General features: G+C 51.1%; 1 protein-coding gene across 1 annotated transcript in view; it reads right to left on the bottom strand.

Moving 5' to 3' along the window:
• The window catches only part of TTLL6 (tubulin tyrosine ligase like 6), a 30,229-nt gene extending 19,982 nt beyond the window's left edge, over nt 1–10,247 (bottom strand). The window contains exons 1-6 of the mRNA XM_086687079.1: nt 9,874–10,247; nt 8,613–8,731; nt 8,344–8,474; nt 6,192–6,348; nt 5,307–5,450; nt 4,625–4,710 (exon numbers count right to left, since the gene is read on the bottom strand). Of these exons, the coding sequence (XP_086543205.1) occupies nt 4,625–4,710; nt 5,307–5,450; nt 6,192–6,348; nt 8,344–8,474; nt 8,613–8,633 (539 nt within the window). The 5' untranslated portion in view covers nt 8,634–8,731; nt 9,874–10,247. The remainder of the gene's footprint in view (nt 1–4,624; nt 4,711–5,306; nt 5,451–6,191; nt 6,349–8,343; nt 8,475–8,612; nt 8,732–9,873) is intronic.
• Nucleotides 10,248–19,196: the final 8,949 nt, after the last annotated feature.

The following is a 19,196-nucleotide window of genomic DNA, read 5'->3' as shown; positions in this document are numbered from 1 at the left end:
CACCCGCTGGTCACCCTATTACACAGATCAGAGGACATCTACCCCGTGTGGAGAGGTTCGTGAGGAAACGTCTGAAGGGGTGCTCTGGTCAGCTCTGAGCTGGGTAGTCCAGAGAAAGGGCACAGCTGACAGGTCTAAGAGGCGGCGGTGGGGACACACAGCCACCAGCTCACATGCACACGCATGCGCACACGGAGCTGACGTGGGAATGTGTGAGGGAGAGACACAGGGGCGGGAAGAGCAGAGGGGAAGACAAGACAAGAGACAGGGGCTCACAAGGCAGTGCAAAGAGCTCACGGGATCCCAGCCAATGGGGCCAAAAAGGAGGAAGCGGGGGCAGTCAGTCAACGCACATTTGCTGAGGGTCTGCTGAACATGCGAAACTCACGATCCCGCGGCCATGGGAAGCTAAGGACCATCTGGGGAGTCAACCCACATATGGAAACGACCAACCAAGGATGCATTCATGTAAAGACAGATTAGCAAAGGCCACTGAACACAGAAACCCACCTCCCCCCTGCCCCCGCCATTGTCAGGGTATAAAGTGTTGCCCATAAATGAATTTTCCAGATCGCTTGAAGCCAATCCATTCAAGTGCAAAAAAAAAAAAAAAAAAAAATGTATTTAATTTGCCTAATTGGGAAATAAATCTTCCCCAAATAGATTATACACTTCTTATAACAGACATTGCAAATCATGGCATAACCTCTTCTTGATGACTCAGGCACATCACAATGAATATCCATTATCGTGTAATTTCATAATGCCCAGTGGTTAGCCAATTCAATTTAACACACCAGCTATGTGCCAGGCACCTCGAAAGATGAAGAGGGCCTGGTCTCTGCGCCCCCCCAAGCCCTGCCAGGTTTCCCATTGTTCTGTCTTCCCCTCCACTGTTCCTGCTGAGTGTGCACCTGGTGGGGGACTTACCGGGGGTGCAGTTGGCCTCAAGCTGGGGACAGGGGAATTGGGGGCGGGTAAGGCAGTCAGCGTCAGAAGCAGATCACCTCAGAAGGCGGGGAAGAGGAAGAAGAGCGAAGGACAAAGGAGGGACAGAAGGAAAGAAGGACTCTGCCTGGCAACATGGGAGGTGCCCAGAAGGCCAGGGCATCGCTCTAACCCTCAGGGAACTTAAGTACAAGCAAGGACACAAGACAGACATGTGCACCAAACCCAGAGCAGTTACGGGCTATGGCTGATGTTGACCAGAGGGTTGTGGGGGTCCAGAAACGGAAAGGTGGGTGGCTTGACTCAGATCCCGTAGCACTGACAGTTGTGGGGCCTCCTCAGAGATGGAACCCAATCCTCTCATCTGATTAAATGAGGAAACAGAGGCCCATAGAGACGACTGATTTCACAGTGGTTAGTTATATGGCTGCACCAGAACCTAGAACCAGATCGGAGAAGGCAGTATGGAAGCTTAGCGAGCCCGAAGGGCCTTCGAGGATGTTCGCCCATGGTTTTGGTTGGAGCTGAGCAAAGATGGAGAAGTGGGAACGGGCAAGGCCTATATACGGAATATGAGCCAAAGAGCGTCCTGGTAGAACCCCATGGAGCGAATAGCACAGACCAGGGCCTAGGGGTTCAGGGTAGACACAGGAGTTTTACTCTGGCTCTACCATTTTCCAGTAATGAGTAGAGAAGTCCCCCCCCCCGCCACCCCGTTATCCACAGGGGATACATTCCCAGACCCCCAGGGGGTGCCTGAACCCGTGGAGAGCACCAGACCCTGCAGGTACTATGTTCTCCCCTCTGCAGACACATCCGTGATGAGGCTTAATTTCTAAATTAGGCACAGTGAGAGATGAACAACAACAAGGAAAAATAAAAGAGAACGATGATAACAATATACCATAATAAAAGTTGTGTGACTGTGGTCTCTCCTGCACGCTCTCAAAACACCTTCCTGCGCTCACCCGGCTTACGAAGCTGATGTGAGATACGATGCCTACCCCGATGAGACAAATGAGGTGAGTGACGCGGACGTTGTGACGCAACATTAGGCTGACCATCCTCCATCAGGAGGATCATCTGCTCCCAGGGCCACAGTTAACCGCGGGTAACTGAAACCGCGGAAAGGGAAACCACAGATAAGGGGGAGTACTGTATACAGAATACAGAATAACAGCACCCACCTGCGTGGGGGTTATTGTTTTTGAAGCTTATTCACATAGGTCATCTCAATAGGTCCTTGACGGCATATCTGAGGCTGGCCAGCCAGTATTCGTAGTTTCTATGTCGTTTTCTTTTTTATTTATTTATTTATTTATTTATTTATTTATTTATTTATTTTTAACGTTTATTTATTTTTGAGACAGAGAGAGAGAGAGCATGAACAGGGGAGGGTCAGAGAAAGAGGGAGACACAGAATCTGAAATAGGCTCCAGGCTCTGAGCTGTCAGCAGAGCCCGACGCGGGGCTCAAACCCACGGACTGCGAGATCATGACCTGAGCCGAAGTCAGCCGCTTAACCGACTGAGCCACCCAGGCGCCCCTATTTTTTATTTTTTTTAATGTGTATTTATTTTTGATACAGAGAGAGACAGAGTGCGAGCTGGGGAGGGGCAGAGAGAGGGAGGGGGAGTCACAGAATCGGAAGCAGGCTCCAGGCTCTGAGCTGTCTGCCCAGAGCCTGATGTGGGGCTCGAACCCGTGAACGTGGAGATCATGCCCTGAGCCGAAGTCGGACGCTCAATCAACTGAGCCAGCCAGGCGCCCTGATTACTAAATTATCTTAGAGATGAGAAAATGGAGGTACAGAGAGGTTAAAGTCTGGATTTAGGGTGAAGAGCCAGGGGGCTGAGCAGCCCTTGGGTCTAAGGTCTGGGTCTGGTGGAAAGGAAGGGACACAGGGACCTCTGAAGGAGGAATCTTCGGGATTCAAGGACACCAAGCTCCCTAATCCTGCAGGTCAGGAGGGAGAGATGGGGAAGCTGGGCAGGGGAACCATTCTGGAACGCTGGGGTGGGAGCGAGGGGTGAGGAAATGCTGAGTCGTAGGCAACAGGACATGTCCAGGTGCACTGGGGAGGGATGAGCCCGGAACTCAGGGAGAGAGGGCAGGGGGGAGGGCGGGGGAGCAGAGCAGAGGGGCGAGGCCTGGCTTGGGGGAAAGAGAGTTGAGGAAGCAGAGGAGGAAGGAGGAAGGGGGGTGCAAGGTGGCAGAACCATACCACACACTCTCCCCTTAGTCCCGGCACCCCCTGCCACCCCTCCGTCATGGCCCGAGGGCGCAAAGCCTATTGCCTTCTCATAAGAGGAGGGAAATGAGGGCCCTTAGGGAAAGTCACGGTGACCCTGAGCACTGTCCCACAGGTCATTTGAGTCTCATGGGGCATCTCCCTGCCCACATCTTACACGCCACGAAGCCGAGGCTCAAAGATCGCTGCCCACGCTGACTGAGCTGGCAAGACTCAGAGCCAGGACTGAAAGCCAGGCCTCACTGAGCACCGTCACTCAACCTGCAAGGGCGCCCAAGGCTGAGCTGACGTCCACGGTCAAGGTGGGGAGTGGGGGGGGGGGGGGAGCGCCCTCGGAAACAGGGGAGGCCTCCCCTTCGAGCAGGCTTCAGCTAGTGATTTTCCGTTTGCTTTTTGGAACTCTGCCACCAAGGGAGTTGTGAAATCTCACGTGCCTCCCTGAGGCTCCAAAGCCAAACAGATTGCGTGTTTATCAGCCCTTGGAAGCCTCAGGCAGGGGGCAGAGCACGCGCCTTGGAATCTCATCCTGTTCTAGCACTGACAGTTGTGGGGCCTTGGGCGGCTTAACCTCTCAGAGACCTCAGTTTCCTTGTCTGTAAAATGGACATAGTACCTAACTCATAGTTCTCCACCTACAAAGGGCAGATTATAACGCCTCTGTCGTAGTGCTCTGAAGATGCGTGGGGGGGGAAAACTGTAAACAAAGCCCCCCCCTGCCCGGCACGGCCCCCACCACACAGGAGGCACCACTCTCCCTTCCCCTTGTGCCTGGCAGGCTCCCTTCCTTCAGCTCCCCCTTTCTCCTAAAACTCCAATGAGACAGGATTAGCCGATCACATGAATGTAGTAACTGGGCATATACTCAGGCATTCCTCTCATTTCCCCGCTCCTGGGAGGTAGGGTGGGGAGGGGGGGGTTCTCAAAGCTGGCCAGCCACAGTCATGTCAACACATGCCACACACATCGTGACTTATCATTTGAGAATCTCTGTTGGAACAACACCCCAGGAAACCACAGGCCCAAGGACCATCTGCCTGACCTGTCCTTCTAGCGTGGCAGACCAGCGATCGATAAATATCTATTGGTTTGGAAATCTCAGAAGGGCCCAACGTACCAGGCGTATGTTTTGGCGTGCACGCGTGCATACGTGTGTGTGTGTGTGTGTGTGTGCGTGTGTGTGCATCCTGCTGGGGAAACAGTACGCGTTTCTCTCTCCTCCTCCCAACCTCCTAGGGTTTACGAGGTAGCCTGCTTTTAATGATTAACAGCCAGAGGGCAGAGACTACGGAGGCCAAGAAATAGCTTCTGAGACCATGTGACCCAAGATGGAACCACCAAGGGGGACTGACGGGGTTTGGGTAGAATCGCAGACTGTGGCTCCGAGCCTGGTGGGGCAAGACGAGAGAAGTGAAGGGGCTTCCTTACCTCTTGCTCCCGGCCTGAGCATCTCGAACAAAATTGGAGCTGTGCTTATTGATGGAATAGTTAGTCAGGTGCATGCAGATGTCATCCTGGGGAGAGAGAGAGAGAGAGAGAGAGAGACATGCAACTCTGTGGGGTCTCCCACTTCCTCTCCTTGCCCTCCCGGGGCCCCTAGGTCTTAAAGAAGAGACAGGGGAGGCCTTGGGCTTGCTTCAAGTGGCAAAACAGAGGAAGTCAAGTGGTATCCTGCAGCCTAGGGCAGAAGAGAGTCCAACCCCTCCTGCGTTTGGGTGGCTCACTGCCTGAGGGACATTTCAGGAGTCCTGGGGGGGGGGGGGGTCCTGAAGGTGTGGGCGGAGGCTCTCCCGCAGATCTGGAGCGCTAGCTTTGAAGCAGGGCAGCTCTGGCCACGGGTCCCAGCCTCCTCTCTTCCTCGTTCTGTGACCTCCGCCAAGTCCCTTACAACCCGAGTTTTCATTTCTGCGTTTGTGAAATGGAGAGATGGTAATCCCTTTTCCGAGGGCTCCTAACAGGGCCAGGTGAAGGGACGGATGCAACCCGGCACGTAGTAGGTGTTCAACAAATGACAGCCCGTAGCCACAGCGTCTTGAGGACGTGGGTTTAACTGGGGGCTTTTCGTCCCCCTAAGGAGGAGCGGGGGAGGAGGCACATCCCCTGAGCTCACCAGGTTGTCTGCGCAGGGGTGGGAGTAGGAAGTGGTGGCGAAGCGCGCTAGCCCTTCGTTGTACGCAAAAATCCGGAGGGGGTCACAGGACGTCATCAGCACGTAAATCCGCAGGTCAAACTTGAACCCATCAATGATAAAGGGCTGTGAGGAGGGAACAGGAGTCACACAGGCTTCAGAGGAGAGATGCAGACTTGAAGATCATCGCCAGGCACTAGGGAGTGCAGGCTTGGCCCGAGTTGGGGAGGAGGATGGGGGGGGGGGGGGGGGGGGGGGGAGGGGAGGGGGACTCGCCCTGTGGAAGTCACTAAACCACGCTGTGCCTCCGTTTTCTACAGCACAACTCACCACCTCCCGGAGATCTCCAGGCAACCAGACAAAGTGCCATTATAAAGTCCTGTGATGAGGGACATGCTGTCACCAATGTCACTTCTGCAAGAGTGCTTCCTGCACGGCTGGCCGGGCCTTCCCAATCCGCGCCCGCTCCCAGAGGGCTCCCTCCCTGCGGCGGGCTATACCACTGTGACCTCTGACCTCCAGCCATGGAGTAAAGCCGGTCACCATGATCTCTCCAGGACGATTCCCCTCTCCCAAATGAAGCGGGGCACCCACAGACCAAAGGTGCCCTCCAGCTGCCATCGGTTGGAGGACAAGGGCCAGCCTAGTAAGGCTAGACCAGCTACAGGGGCACAAGGGTGAGAGACGCTTGCCCAGACACACATCACATCCCTGGTCCGAAGGCCTGCTCTGACAACTTCCAGGGCAGAAGACATGACTCGGCTCGGCCCCCATCACCAGCCCCCGTCCCCTCATTTCCCACAGTCCAGTGAAGCTAGAGCATGAGGTTGCTGTAGCAAGAAATAAATAATCCCAAGGAAGAAGTACCTTTGAAATATAGAGTTGACAGATCATATCCTCGCCTGGCTTGATATCTTTCACCGTCCGGGTGATGAATATACCTCTCCCTTGGCAGCCCGAATCCGGCTTACAAATGTACGTCTTATTTTTTCTTGACCTGCTGTAGTTCTGCAAATCTCCCCAGCTACCAGAGCGGCAGAAAGGGAATGAAATACGCCTTTAGAGGGGGAGCAGTGCAAAGAAAGCCTAGCCCTTTATTAACAAAAAAAACATCAAAAGCCAAACCAAAACAGAAACACTAAAGCTCTCTAATGTGAAAAAGCCCTCGAGCTAACAGACGCACGTTACGAGACCTGGCAATAGGAGAGACGGCCGTGCACACGCGCACACGGTGGAGGGAGGGTGGGCTCTGGGGGGAACTTGGGTCGGGATTTAAACCCAGGCGACACCGCTCACAGCTGTGTAACCCTTCGCAAGGACTTGACCTCTTTAAGCCTTACTCCCATCACCTACACCGTGGGGTAACGACACCTGGCTTGTACGGTGGTTGATCACATGACAGGAGGCATGCAAGGCGTTAACACAGACTGCATGCCCCACGAAGGGAGCTGGGACCCGAGTGTCTTGGCCCTGCGGGTCTGCAGACAGGAGATGTGGCGTTCTGCATCTGGCTCAAGCCCTGACAAGTGTTGTGACCTCGGATCAACCCGTCTCCTTCCCTACTCTAGGTCCCAGCTCTTCCCGGATAACACCTCTCCTCCAGCCAGAGCACAAGGTGCAAACAGTATTCTCCGCTCTGAAGAAAGCGTATCCGGAAGAAAGAAGCCAATGTGATGCATTACAGATCTCAGTCCTGCTACACTTGTTCTGCATTTTAACTCATTTGCATTGTGACCACTAGAGAAGTCACTTGACTGCCAAGTTCCTTAGGGGCCATGAAATCTGGATGTGCCCGGTGGCTTAAAGGCAAACATGTTTCCTTCTGAGTTGTTACTAAGTCCCCAAAGTTGTTCCAGACAAGCTGAGGAAGTCTGGGAATCTTGGAGCTCCTGGTTTGGAAAAGCACTGGGAGGGTGCCGGGGTGGCTCAGTGGGTTAAGCGTCCGACTTCAGTTCAGGTCATGATCTCACAGTTCGTGAGTTCGAGCCCTGCATTCAGGCTCTCCGTTCTCGGTGCCGAGCCCACTTGGGATCTCTGCCTCCCTCTCTCTCTCTGCCCCTCCCCTGCTCATGCTCTCTCTCTCTCTCTCAAAAGTAAATAAACATTAAAAAAAAAAAAAAAAAGGAAAAGCACTGGGTGCAGAGGACAGAGTAGGATTCTTGCTGTGTGAATATAATTCCAATGGCAACGCTTCTCTGCCCCCTCCACCTCATCCCAAAGACCAGATGGTACCCAGGTCACATTTATGTCATCTCACATTTCTTCTGTTCCTTGGTGGTGTGGTCCAGAGCAATCTGTGTACCGAGAATGGATGCCCAGTTTCAAGATGGAGAAAGTGAGGTGGGGGATGGGGAAAGGCTGCCTGCCATCCATAGTCCTGCCGTGGGACAGAGGTCAGGCGTCCCTCCCTGCTCCCAACCTGGGCACTAACCATTATCTCACTCCCTCCAGAAGTGTTCATGGTCCTTCAAAATCCAGAAACCGCACACTTAAGAGGTTGGAACAAGTTTGGGGCGCCTGGGTGGCGCAGTCGGTTAAGCGTCCGACTTCAGCCAGGTCACGATCTCGCGGTCCGTGAGTTCGAGCCCCGCGTCAGGCTCTGGGCTGATGGCTCGGAGCCTGGAGCCTGTTTCCGATTCTGTGTCTCCCTCTCTCTCTGCCCCTCCCCCGTTCATGCTCTGTCTCTCTCTGTCCCAAAAATAAATGAAAACGTTGAAAAAAAAAAAAGAGGTTGGAACAAGTTCAAAATCAACAGCGTTCAGGGTCAGAACCCATTCTCATCCCAACTACAGGCACAAGCTCCAAGGCACCCAGCCCCGAGATGTCATCTAATTTTTTATAGCAGAGCTTTGTGTTTTCTCAACCTTGGACACACCCTTTATCCCTTCGCTTCCTGAAAAGGAGAGCGATAGATGGGGGATCCTTTGGGAAGGGAAAGTGGCACCAGGGAATCAAGAGCAAGACGGAAATGTAAATTGGGGGGTGGAGGGTGGAGAAGGGTGCACAGGTGGGCACTTACTCAGCAGGAAGACACCAGGTCCTAGGGAAGAAGAGGAAATCCTTAGGGAACATCTTTAACATGCGGCTCATATTTCTGGCCAGCAAGTCCTTTCGGCAGATTTCACTCATCCCAGGGAAGTGATTTATTTTCTGTGAAGGAAGCCAGAGTTCATGAATAATGGGGGCCACGGGAGAACCCATGAGATCCCCTTGGTGGACGGTCCTAAAAGTGGGAGCCCGCTGGAGAGATGCCACACTGATACTGAGGGCCAGCTCTGCCCCAGATACCTGGTAACTTTTCATTTCCATCACCCTCTCCAGCGACACTGAGTAGTCTGTCCAGTAGAGAGTCCAGTCATTGGTTTCCCCTCCCTCTCGAAGGCCATACCGCTGGGCAGCCCTACGCACTGCCATGGAGTTGGAGAAAGAAAGGCCTGTTAGCCCCGGAAGTGGGGAAGGAGCATGGGGTGGGGAGGCTATGTTTCTAGGTGGTCTCAGACCATGTCAGACCATGTGCTGAAGAGAGACACCTCAGCTCGTTGGAACTGGAAGCCATCTTGCCTGGTCTGGACATACCTTTGCCAAGAAAGAAACAGGGAGATCTACTGAGGAATACAGCCTATACCCGGTGAACCCCACAGAAGGTTATCTGGGAAGAATGTTTTACCTGCCCTGGCTTTCCCTTGCCAGGAAGTAGGCTTCTGGCCTTCCTCCAAACACTAAGTACTCTGTGTTCAGGGAATGTAAACTAATCCTTAACATTAGCCAGAGTCAAGCTTAAGTAGGAAGCTAACAGAAAAAAAAGTATACAGTGCATTTCAAAACCACATATAGGCTGGGGCCCCTGGGCGGTTCCGTCGGTTGAGCGTCCGACTTCAGCCAGGGTCATGATCTCGTGGCTCGTGAGCTCGAACCCCACATCGGGCTCTCTGCCGTCAGCTCGGAGCCTGCTTCGGATCCTCTGTCCGCCTCTCTCTCTGCCCCTCCCCTGCGGGTGCACGCTCTCCCAAAAATAAATAAAACATTAAAGAAAAACCCACACTTATATGCTATCACATCCTTCTTTCTCTGTCCCTGTTAGCATTTGGAACTGGGAGCTCACTCCAATGCAAACACACACAAAAAAAAAGGCCTGGAAAGGAAGAAGTGCCTGCAAGTGACCAGGAAAGGCAGGACCAGGCTGAAATTTATTCAAACTCGGAATTATATAATGACAACAACACTTCTCTATAGTCCAACGTGGGTCTGTAGGCTGCCAGTCTCTAACTTCTGCTCTAACAAGGACCAACCCCTGCCTTTTCTACGGATTCCCAAAGAATCCTACATCAGAACTACAGAGAACTGAAGTATGGCACCACCATGGTCAAAACCCACGTTTTCTTGGAGTGAGATTCCCTTCCTCGAATAGTTAACTGAGCTGGGTGAAGGAAACGTGAGGATTTGGAGACACCCCCTTTTCACCCCCAAAAAGATACAAGTGACCCTTCCCAACCCTTTGGGGGCAATCCACTGGGTCCCCATGGTGGATCCCTCGAATGCAGGCGCTCACCGCTCTCGTATCGGCAGGTGGAGAGATTGATCACCAATCATCTGGAAAAGAGAAGAAGGAAAGCAGCAAGACAGAGACAGACGCACTTGCCAGAACACGTGGCCGCACCCAGAAGCATCCCACCCCAGGCGGGTCCAAGCCTACTCAGTCGTACCCAGCCTGGTTTGACTACACCCCTACTGAAGACACGAATCCAAAGGATTGCAGAGAGGCAGAAAAAACACGGGCGCTACCATTACTCAGCCCACGAGGTCGAAATTCTGCATTGTGGTTGCAACGAATTCTGCTTTGGCTTCCTATGAACCTTGCCTCCTCAATCCTTTGACTCCAGCGGCCCATCAGGAGCAGGAAGTAAAAATCTTTTCGGCCAAATTACTTCATGGTCGCCCACCTCTTGCCTTCCCCCCTCCCCTGCCCCCACTAACGGAAGTTGTGAGTTAGAAAGTGGACAAGCTGTCACACATCAGTGAGTCTGAGGACTGATCCATTTTCCCCAAAAGAGGCGAAGCATGACAGAATATTAAATGGGAACGAGAACACAGAAGCCACAGTCGGATCCCAGAAATCGGCATCAGTCTTGTTATTTTTAAAATGTACTGGGGCACCCGAGGGGCTCAGTCGGTTAAGTGTCCGACTTCAGCTCAGGTCATGATCTCGCGGTTTGTGGGTTCGAGCCCCGACACCTCAGAGCCTGGAGCCTGCTTCCGATTCTGTGTCTCCCTCTGTCTCTGCCTCTCTCCCACTCGTGCTCTGTCTCTCCCTCTCTCTCAAAAATAAATACACCTTAAAATTTTCTTTAAATGTACTAAGTTCCCAAGGCAAGAAGCACTTCCTTAAAACAAGGAAACTGACTCTCTCCGCACAATTAAAAAAAAAAAAAAAAAAAAAGGCATGCTAAACAACAAACAGAATGACGATTAGGACAAAGTGTGGTTAAGATTACAAACACCATCGTTTGGTTCTATGAAACAGGTCATCACGTGGATCCTTTCCATCTGAACCGAAAGGGGTGCGATTTTGACAGCGTCTTTTACCCTCTCATTAGCGGCCAAGGCCCCCTTCCTTCCAGGTCCCCTCTGCTCCCAACAACACGGACCCCCATTCCCCATCTTTTGGTCCTAACCTTTTTTTCTTCCTCTTCTTCTTGCCTTGCTGCGGGGCATTCTGAAGCCTCTCTGGTACCCCAGCGTTCTCGCTCATGAAAACCAGGGTGACGATTTCTTTCGACTCTTCTGGGGAGCTGTCCTCCTGCTCTTCTGAGTCTGCCCCTTCCTCGGCCTCCAAAGGCAGGCACCGGAGCATCTCCCCAGCCTGGGAGGAGGCTGGGGGCAAATCCCGGCCCACCCTGGAGAGAGGGCAGAAGGAGCGGCAGTTACTTGAATCCACCTGCAGGGGGACCCCCTCCCTTGCTCATGCGGGTGGGAGACCCACTCAGAGACCAGGGGACAGACTGCAGTTTATAAAATGCCACCCCACCTCCACGGTGGGTGCCAGCTCAGGGAGAGAGCCGATTCCACCTTTTGCCACTGACGCTGACCTTGGGGACTCGCTCAGCCAATCCTGGCTTTGGTTTTGCCCTCCTGGGATTTTTCAGGAGTAGGCTGAGAAGCTATGCGTGGCACCTGGTAAACAATCTTATTAAAGTGAGCGAGTGCCTGGAGACAGCCTCGGAACCAAGGCCTAAGCCTTCCTAGCTGAGGGAGTTAGTCCCAGTGGGTGTAGATGAGGCGCTCTGAGGAGGTCCGTTAACTGGCTCCCCACGACACTGAACGTCCCAAGCCCAACCTGCTGCCTGACTGTGAATGCAAAGGGAGAGGAGCACAGGGTCAATTTGTAGCTGACTGAGCACATACCAAGCTCAGGGCCAGAGGGAACCCTTCCGAGATCCCAACCACAGAAAAGGCTACAGTGTCTCCGGCCCCCTGCGATTCAACGTAAAAACAAGACCAAACGGTAAAATATCACTAAGGAAGTCCAACAGAGCTCTTGTCCCTCCTCCTTCCCCATGATGACTTCTTCGTTGTTTGCTGGGAATTTCAATATTTTTTAATGTTATTTTTTAATTATTTATTTTTAGGAGAGAGAGAGAGACACGGAGACAGAGCACAAGCAGGGGAGGGTCAGAGAGAGAGGGAGACACAGAATCTGAAGCAGCTCCAGGCTCTGAGCTGTCGGCACAGAGCCCGACGCAGGGCTCGAACTCACGAACTGCGAGATCATGACCTGGGCCGAAATCGGACACTTAACCGACTGAGCTACCCAGGCGCCCCAAGGTTTTCAAATGATTTTTAATGCCTTTGTTTCAATAATCCTTAGGAATGTGCTTAGTTTGCTTGGGGTGACCCAGAACAGCCCAGATCCAATGAACGGATTCATCACCTTCACCTCCAAGATTTCTATGACCATAAAGCCAATCTTCTGGGGCCCTTCCCCTCTTTACCTCCAAATCCCTGCCAACCTTCTCACCATTGCAACCCCTGTCCTTTGATGCCCTTCCTACCTACCACCTGTTCTTCCCTCATAAACGCTTTGGTTTTTAAAAAATGTATTAATGTGTTTATTATAACTTATTATAACATATTATTAGTAATGACATAATATAACATTAAAGGAAGTTTAGAAAAGGACACGGTAAGGTATATATCTGGAGCCAGGATTACTAGGTTAATATAGAAATTAGCTTCTAGTTTTGTTTTTTTTTTAATTTTTTTTTCAACGTTTTTTATTTATTTTTGGGACAGAGAGAGACAGAGCATGAACAGGGGAGGGGCAGAAAGAGAGGGAGACACAGAATCGGAAAGCTTCTAGTTTTATTTTATCTGTCTACCTATCTATCTTCCATGTTGTTTCCCAGAGGGACTCCCAACAATTTGGCCTACCTCCAGCAATATACCATAACAGCTGGCTCACCAACTCACATAATCTCATGGGAATCACTTTCCCTCCATACCCAAACTTGCTAATTCTAGACAATTTTTTGTACCTGTCGCCACATTTTTAACATTACTGCATCCTTCTGTGTCTCTCTGCCCCTTTCCCACACCAAAATTGGGGAGTAGAGGGCTCTAACTTGGAGGCTGCGTATGAATAACTCAGTAATAAAGCCGCCCTCCTGGGTGGCTCCGTCGGTTGAGTGTCGGACTTCGGCTCAAGTCATGATCTCGCGGTTTGTGGGTTCGAGCCCCGCCGTCGGGCTCTGTGCTGATGGCTCGGAGCCTGGCGCCTGCTTCCGATTCTGTGTCTCCCTCTCTCTCTGCCTCTCCCCCACTCGTGCTCTGTCTCTCCCTCTCTCTCAAAAATAAATAAACGTTAAAAAATTAAAAAAAAAAGCCTCCCTTATATGTGTGTACTTCTTTAGTGTTTTCAGAGAATCATCACACCCACCATCACACTGAAAGCTCACAGCCGTCGCCAAAAGGAAGGGCAGAATTATTAAGTCAGCCAGGGACTGCCCCTGGTTTCTCTCTTGCCGAAGGGGGGCTGTCACTTATTCCCAAGCCCAGTTATGGTGACACCTGAAAAGGGGAGACAGAGTTGTACTCGGCACAACCACCCGACGAAACCTGGGCCTTGTGAGCCCGTGTTGCCCAGTGGACAGGCACATTCTTGGCAAAGTCCAAGAGGACCGAGGTATGTGAAATATTGACCTGGGGCTGCTCCCTTGATTTCAGATAAACGGCCCGTTCCGCTCCCCTAGCCCTCCGCAACGGCTTCTGTTTACCAAGCCGTGGAGGAGTGGCTCCGTTTACCCAAAGGTTAATGTTAACTCGAGGAGACAAAACTGACCCTGAACGTGGCCTCTGGAGTCGCGAGTTGTCTCTGCTGTCTTTCGAGTCCTTGCCCAAGTGGTAAGAACAAGTCATGGCTGCTGCTGTCTGCCTGCCTCAAAGAGAAAAACAACAACAACAACAACAAGATCAAATTCTGTTTCCTCTTGTCCCAGAGGGCCTCAGGCACATGGACCAGGGAACCGAACCCTTGCACTTGTCAGGGAACTGATCGCCACCGCATTGGTTCCCACCTGCCTTTCCCCTGTATTCTAGGCTATCTATGACCCGAGAGCCAGTTGAATGGTGCTTGAGTCAGGTGCAAGGTGGCGGAGAGCAGTCGATGCCCCACGTGTCTATTTTTGCTTTGCCTTTGGTCTCCCAGCTTCCTCCTCCCCCAGCCCTCTCCGTCCTGTTTCCTCCCCAAGGCTAAATCCCGCTGACTTCTCTCAAAGGTTCCTGATAGAGAATACGGTGCTCAAAGTTTGCCAGGGGGAGGAAGGGGGGGGGCGGGGGGGGGGGTGCCTGGAGTCACATGCTGAATCCACCTGCAGAAATGTTTACTTGGCCCACCACAGTGTGTAGTTGTTATAGTTTTAAATAGAAGTAGGGGCGCCTGGGTGGCTCAGTCGGTTAGGCGTCCGACTTCAACTCAGGTCACGATCTCTCGGTCCGTGAGTTCGAGCCCCGCGTCGGGCTCTGGGCTGATGGCTCAGAGCCTGGAGCCTGCTTCCGATTCTGTGTCTCCCTCTCTCTCTGCCCCTCCCCCGTTCATGCTCTGTCTCTCTGTCTCAAAAATAAATAAACGTTAAAAAAAATTTTTTTTAAATAGAAGTCGTTGCTGGGGTGCCTGGTGACTCAGCCAGTTAGGCGTCCAGCTCTTGGTGTGTCGGCTCAGGTCCTGACGTCACGGTTCATGAACTCGACCGTGGCACCAGGCTCTGCCCTAACAGCCTGACAGAGCGGAGCCTGCTTGGGATTCTCTTTCCCTCTCTCTCTCTCTCTCTCTCTCTCTCTGCCCCTCCCCTGCAGGCGCGCATGCGCGCGCTCTCAAAACAAATAAGTAAAACTTAGCAAGAACAGGTACATAAAGGAGTTGCCAATACGTAGGAAATGTGGATTTCTCCTAAAAATCCAGATTTCTGTCGCTTTTGGAAAAGTAGGTCCCCAGTGCTTCATGCCAGAAATCCGCCAGAGCCAAATAATGCCTCCCTCATTAGCTATTTTTCGACCTGCCCCAGTCCCGTCCCTGTGGTCTCCGTGACACCAGAGTCACAAAACAGCTGCGCCTGTGCTGTTATTTTTCTCACAGTAGCATGAAGAGAGAGGAAACATTTTCGTACGTCCAGGTCATTTCTCTCCGGGCCGCAAGCCGGGCGCCCTTGACATCTGGATTTGCCTGCCCTCTTCTGGCATCTCTCTGGCCCCCAAGCAGCTGTGAGTTAGAACAGAAGCTGCTGGGGCGCCTGGGTGGCGCAGTCGGTTAAGCGTCCGACTTCAGCTCAGGTCACGATCTCGCGGTCCGGGAGTTCGAGCCCCGCGTCAGGCTCTGGGCTGATGGCTCAGAGCCTGGAGCCTGTTTCCGATTCTGTGTCTCCCTCTCTCTGCCCCTCCCCCGTTCATGCTCTGTCTCTCTCTGTCCCAAAAATAAATAAACGTTGGAAAAAAAAAAAAAAAGAACAGAAGCTGCTTCCTCCAGAGAGTCTCAGGTCTTACTGGACTCTACCAGTCTCCTCTTACCCAGTGCCAGCAGCCACTCCCTTCTCTCCTGCCCAACAATTTGGGTGTCAAAAGGAGTCTCGCAGTCTGGTGGAACTAGAGAAGGAGAGGCAGCAAATTCGAAGGACGGGGCTAAGGAGAATAGAAAAGGGTGAAGGGGAGCTGCTGGCATCCCGAGATATACGTACATCCTGGCGTGAGGGCCGCTGCAGTGAGAGACGTGACTTTAAGTCACCTGCTAAGAGAAGTCGCTGAGAACTCAGATTCTGGAGCCTGTCTGCCTGGATTGAAATCCCGGCTCTGCCACGTTCTAGTCGCGTGACCTCGGGCAATGTATTTCATTTCCCCTTCTGCCTTAGTTTCCCCATCTGTAAAATGGTTTGCCCCAGCCAGTTACGGAAATTAAAAGGAGTTAATACAATACAAAGTGTGGGGCGCCTGGGTGGCGCAGTCGGTTAAGCGTCCGGCTTCAGCCAGGTCACGATCTCTCGGTCCGTGAGTTTGAGCCCCGCGTCAGGCTCTGGGCTGATGGCTCGGAGCCTGGAGCCTGCTTCCGATTCTGTGTCTCCCTCTCTCTCTGCCCCTCCCCCATTCATGCTCTGTCTCTCTCTGTCCCCAAAATAAATAAAAACGTTGAAAAAAAAATACAATACAAAGTGCTTAGGACAGTGCCAGGCGCAGAGTAAGTGCTCACTAAAGGCTACCTGTCAGCACCAGCTATGTGGCCCTGGACTGTGACCTCCCTGATGGAAAAGACCGTGTCTGTGAATGCTCAACTCCTACTACCGGGTCTGGCAGATACCAGAGGGTTATAAGCTTCCCGAATGATCAGACTGGAAGAATGAATAGATTCATGGACTCATTTAGCTTACCGTTCGTTTTCCTCATCTATATAATAGAAGCGCTGTTGTGAGCATTAGATAAATAGCAGTTTTTCAAGCACTGGCCTTGGGTTGAAGAGGGCACTTACAACACTTCGTGTCACTCATGCGTAACCGTAGCTACTTTTACAACCTACTTACCACGTAACTAAGCATTTACATTGTACTGAAGCATTTTCTATCCATATGTACTGTCTCAGCAGACCATCAGGTCATAGATATTCTCTTGCCTCCATTACAGATGAGAAGATTGAGGCACAGAGGGGCAAAGGCAGGAGACATAGCTGGGGTTCCACAGCCTATCTCTCTTCTACACGCCACACGCCGCCTTTCCCTCTCAGCTGATCACTCATAAACGGTGTGACCGGAAAGTGAAGCGACTGGTCTCCCAGCTCCCAGAAGCGGTTTTGGTGACCTCAGTCCCTTAACAATCAGTTGGTCCCATTTTCCTTAAAGCCAACTGCTTCCAAATTCCCACCTCCATTAAGGGCCTGGATCTCCCCAGATTTGCCATAACCTGGGAACAAGTCTACTGTTTCGAGTTTGTATTTATTTTCTCTGTTTCCTGCCCTTCTCGTCACCAAAGTCCACGTTGTACGTGGGCTCTTATTTGGGCTGTAATTATTACTTTTTTTTTTTTTTTTTAAAGTAGCCTCACACCCAGTGCAGAGCCCGACACAGGGCTTGAACTCATGACGCTGAGATCAAGACCTGAGCTGAGATCAAGAGCCAGACACTTCACCAAAAAAATAGAATAAGCAGCTCTTCCCGCCCATGGGTCCTGTCCCCATGCTTTAATAAAATCACCTTTTTGCACCAAAAAAAAAAAAAAAAAAAAAAGTCATACACTTCTCTCGACAATAGCCAAAGTATGGAAAGAGCCCAAACGTGCATTGGCAGATGAATGGATAAAGAAGATGTGGTATATATAGACAATGGAGTATTGCTCAGCAATCAAAAAGAATGAAATCTCGCCATTTGCAACTGTGTGGATGGAACTGGAAGTCGTGAGGCTAAGCGAAATCAGTCAGTCAGAGAAAGACAAATATCATATGACTTCACTCGTATGAGGAATTTAAGATACAAAACAGATGAATATAAGGGAAGGGAAGCAAAAATAATATAAAAACAGGGAGGGAGACAAAACAGAAGAGACTCATAAATATGGTGAACAAACAGAGGGTTACTGGAGAGGTTGTGGGAGGGGAGATGGGCTAAATGGATAAGGGGCATTAAGGAATCTACTCCTGAAATCATGGTTGCACCATATGCTAACTAACTTGGAGGTAAATTAATTAAATAACTAAAAAAAAAAAAAAAAAAAAAAGAGTCAGACGCTTAACCGACTGAGCCACCCAGGCACCCCTGGAACACTTTCTCAGCTCTTACTGAATTCCTCAATATTACAGCTGGGAGGGACCATGAGAATACCTAGTTGAAACTGTTTGCTTTTTGGAAGTTTGGAAATGCCCCTGCCAGCTAGAGGAGGGGACTTGCACAAAGCCAGAGAGCGAGTCAGAAGGGCCAGGACCAAAGCCCTGGCTACTGAACCCTCTGCTCATCTTTCCATTACGCCAGGTGAATGGACAGGCAATGCGGACTAAGCGCTTTGGAGAACGTTTAAGGCAACTGACTTGTGCTAACGTAGCAAACAGAGTAAATACCATCTTCGGTTTTACATAATGACGCAAGAAACATTTAGTTCACCTTTCCAAAGAGGACAGTTAAGACCATTTACAAACAGTGATGTTTCCTCTCATTTTAGTGTGGGGTTTGATCTTGGAGAAGCTTCCACGCCAGGCAAAGCCGACCAAATCTGGCTAGACAGCATGAAAATGCCCTTCATTGGCCACCAGGGGGAGGGAATGAGCCCTGGGATGGCTTCATGCAAACACATTGCAGATTATTTGGAAAAATCTCACAGCAAGGGAGCGTTTCCACTTCTGAAAGACTATACATGCTGACTCCTCTTCTTCCCCCTAGAGGTGCACGGAAAATATCTAGCACTTTCTTTGGCAAGGCGGAATTAATATGGGTGTCAATACATTGGAGAAAAGAATTATTTGGTGGTTACGAACAGATCATGGAGCATGTTTAAAGTTGTAACTAAGTTTTTTCATCCCGACCTTCAGAGTCTGGACTTTACTTTGTCTGTAAAATTACATATGGCACTGAAGGGCCATCCTGCTGTGTCTGCCGGATGACTACCTTCTCTTCTCCCAAATAATATGTTTCCTGCACCTCCTCCCTTTTACAACTTTGAGTCCTCATTCCTCTACCAGAAGCATTGGAAAAGGTTGAAAGTAGGTTGGGGAAGATGGGGAGGTTAGATCTCTGGATCTTGCTTTCAGCTTTGCCTCTTTGATTTTGTATGTCATAAGAAGCCAGGTAATATCGCCTCCCTCATTCCTTTTATTTTTTTTTTTTATTTTTTTTTTTTTTAGTGTCATTGACACACAATGTTACATTGCTTTCAGGTTCACCTTCATTCCCTATCTTTTATTCCCTATCTTTTCTGTGATTACCGGACCACCAGAATATAAAAACTTCACATCTAGAAAAGTGCTTTGGGGTGCCTGGGTGGCGCAGTCAGTTAAGTATCCAAGTTCAGCTCAGGTCATGATCTCACGGTTTGTGGGTTCGAGCCCCGCGTCCAACTCTGTGCTGACAGCTGAGAGCCTGGAGCCTGCTTCGGATTCTGTGTCTCCCTCTCTCTCTGCCCTTCCCCCACTCACACACTCTCTCTCAAAGATAAATAAATATATATTTTAAAAAGAAAAGTGCGGGCCGCCTGGGTGGCTCAGTCAGTTGAGCGCCGATTTCAGCTCAGGTCATGATCTCATTGCTTGTGGGTTCGAGCCCCGCGTCGGGCTCTGTGCTGACAGCTCAGAGCCTGGAGCCTGCTTCGGATTCTGTGTCTCCCTGTCTCTCTGCCCTTCTCCTGCTTGTGCTCTGT

The sequence above is a fragment of the Puma concolor genome, chromosome E1 (genome assembly GCF_028749965.1).
Source record: "Puma concolor isolate L17-30 chromosome E1, mPumCon1.1.hap2, whole genome shotgun sequence".
NCBI lineage: Eukaryota > Metazoa > Chordata > Mammalia > Carnivora > Felidae > Puma > Puma concolor.
Note: the sequence above shows the minus strand (reverse complement) of the source record. Positions and strands in the feature narration are given on the sequence as shown.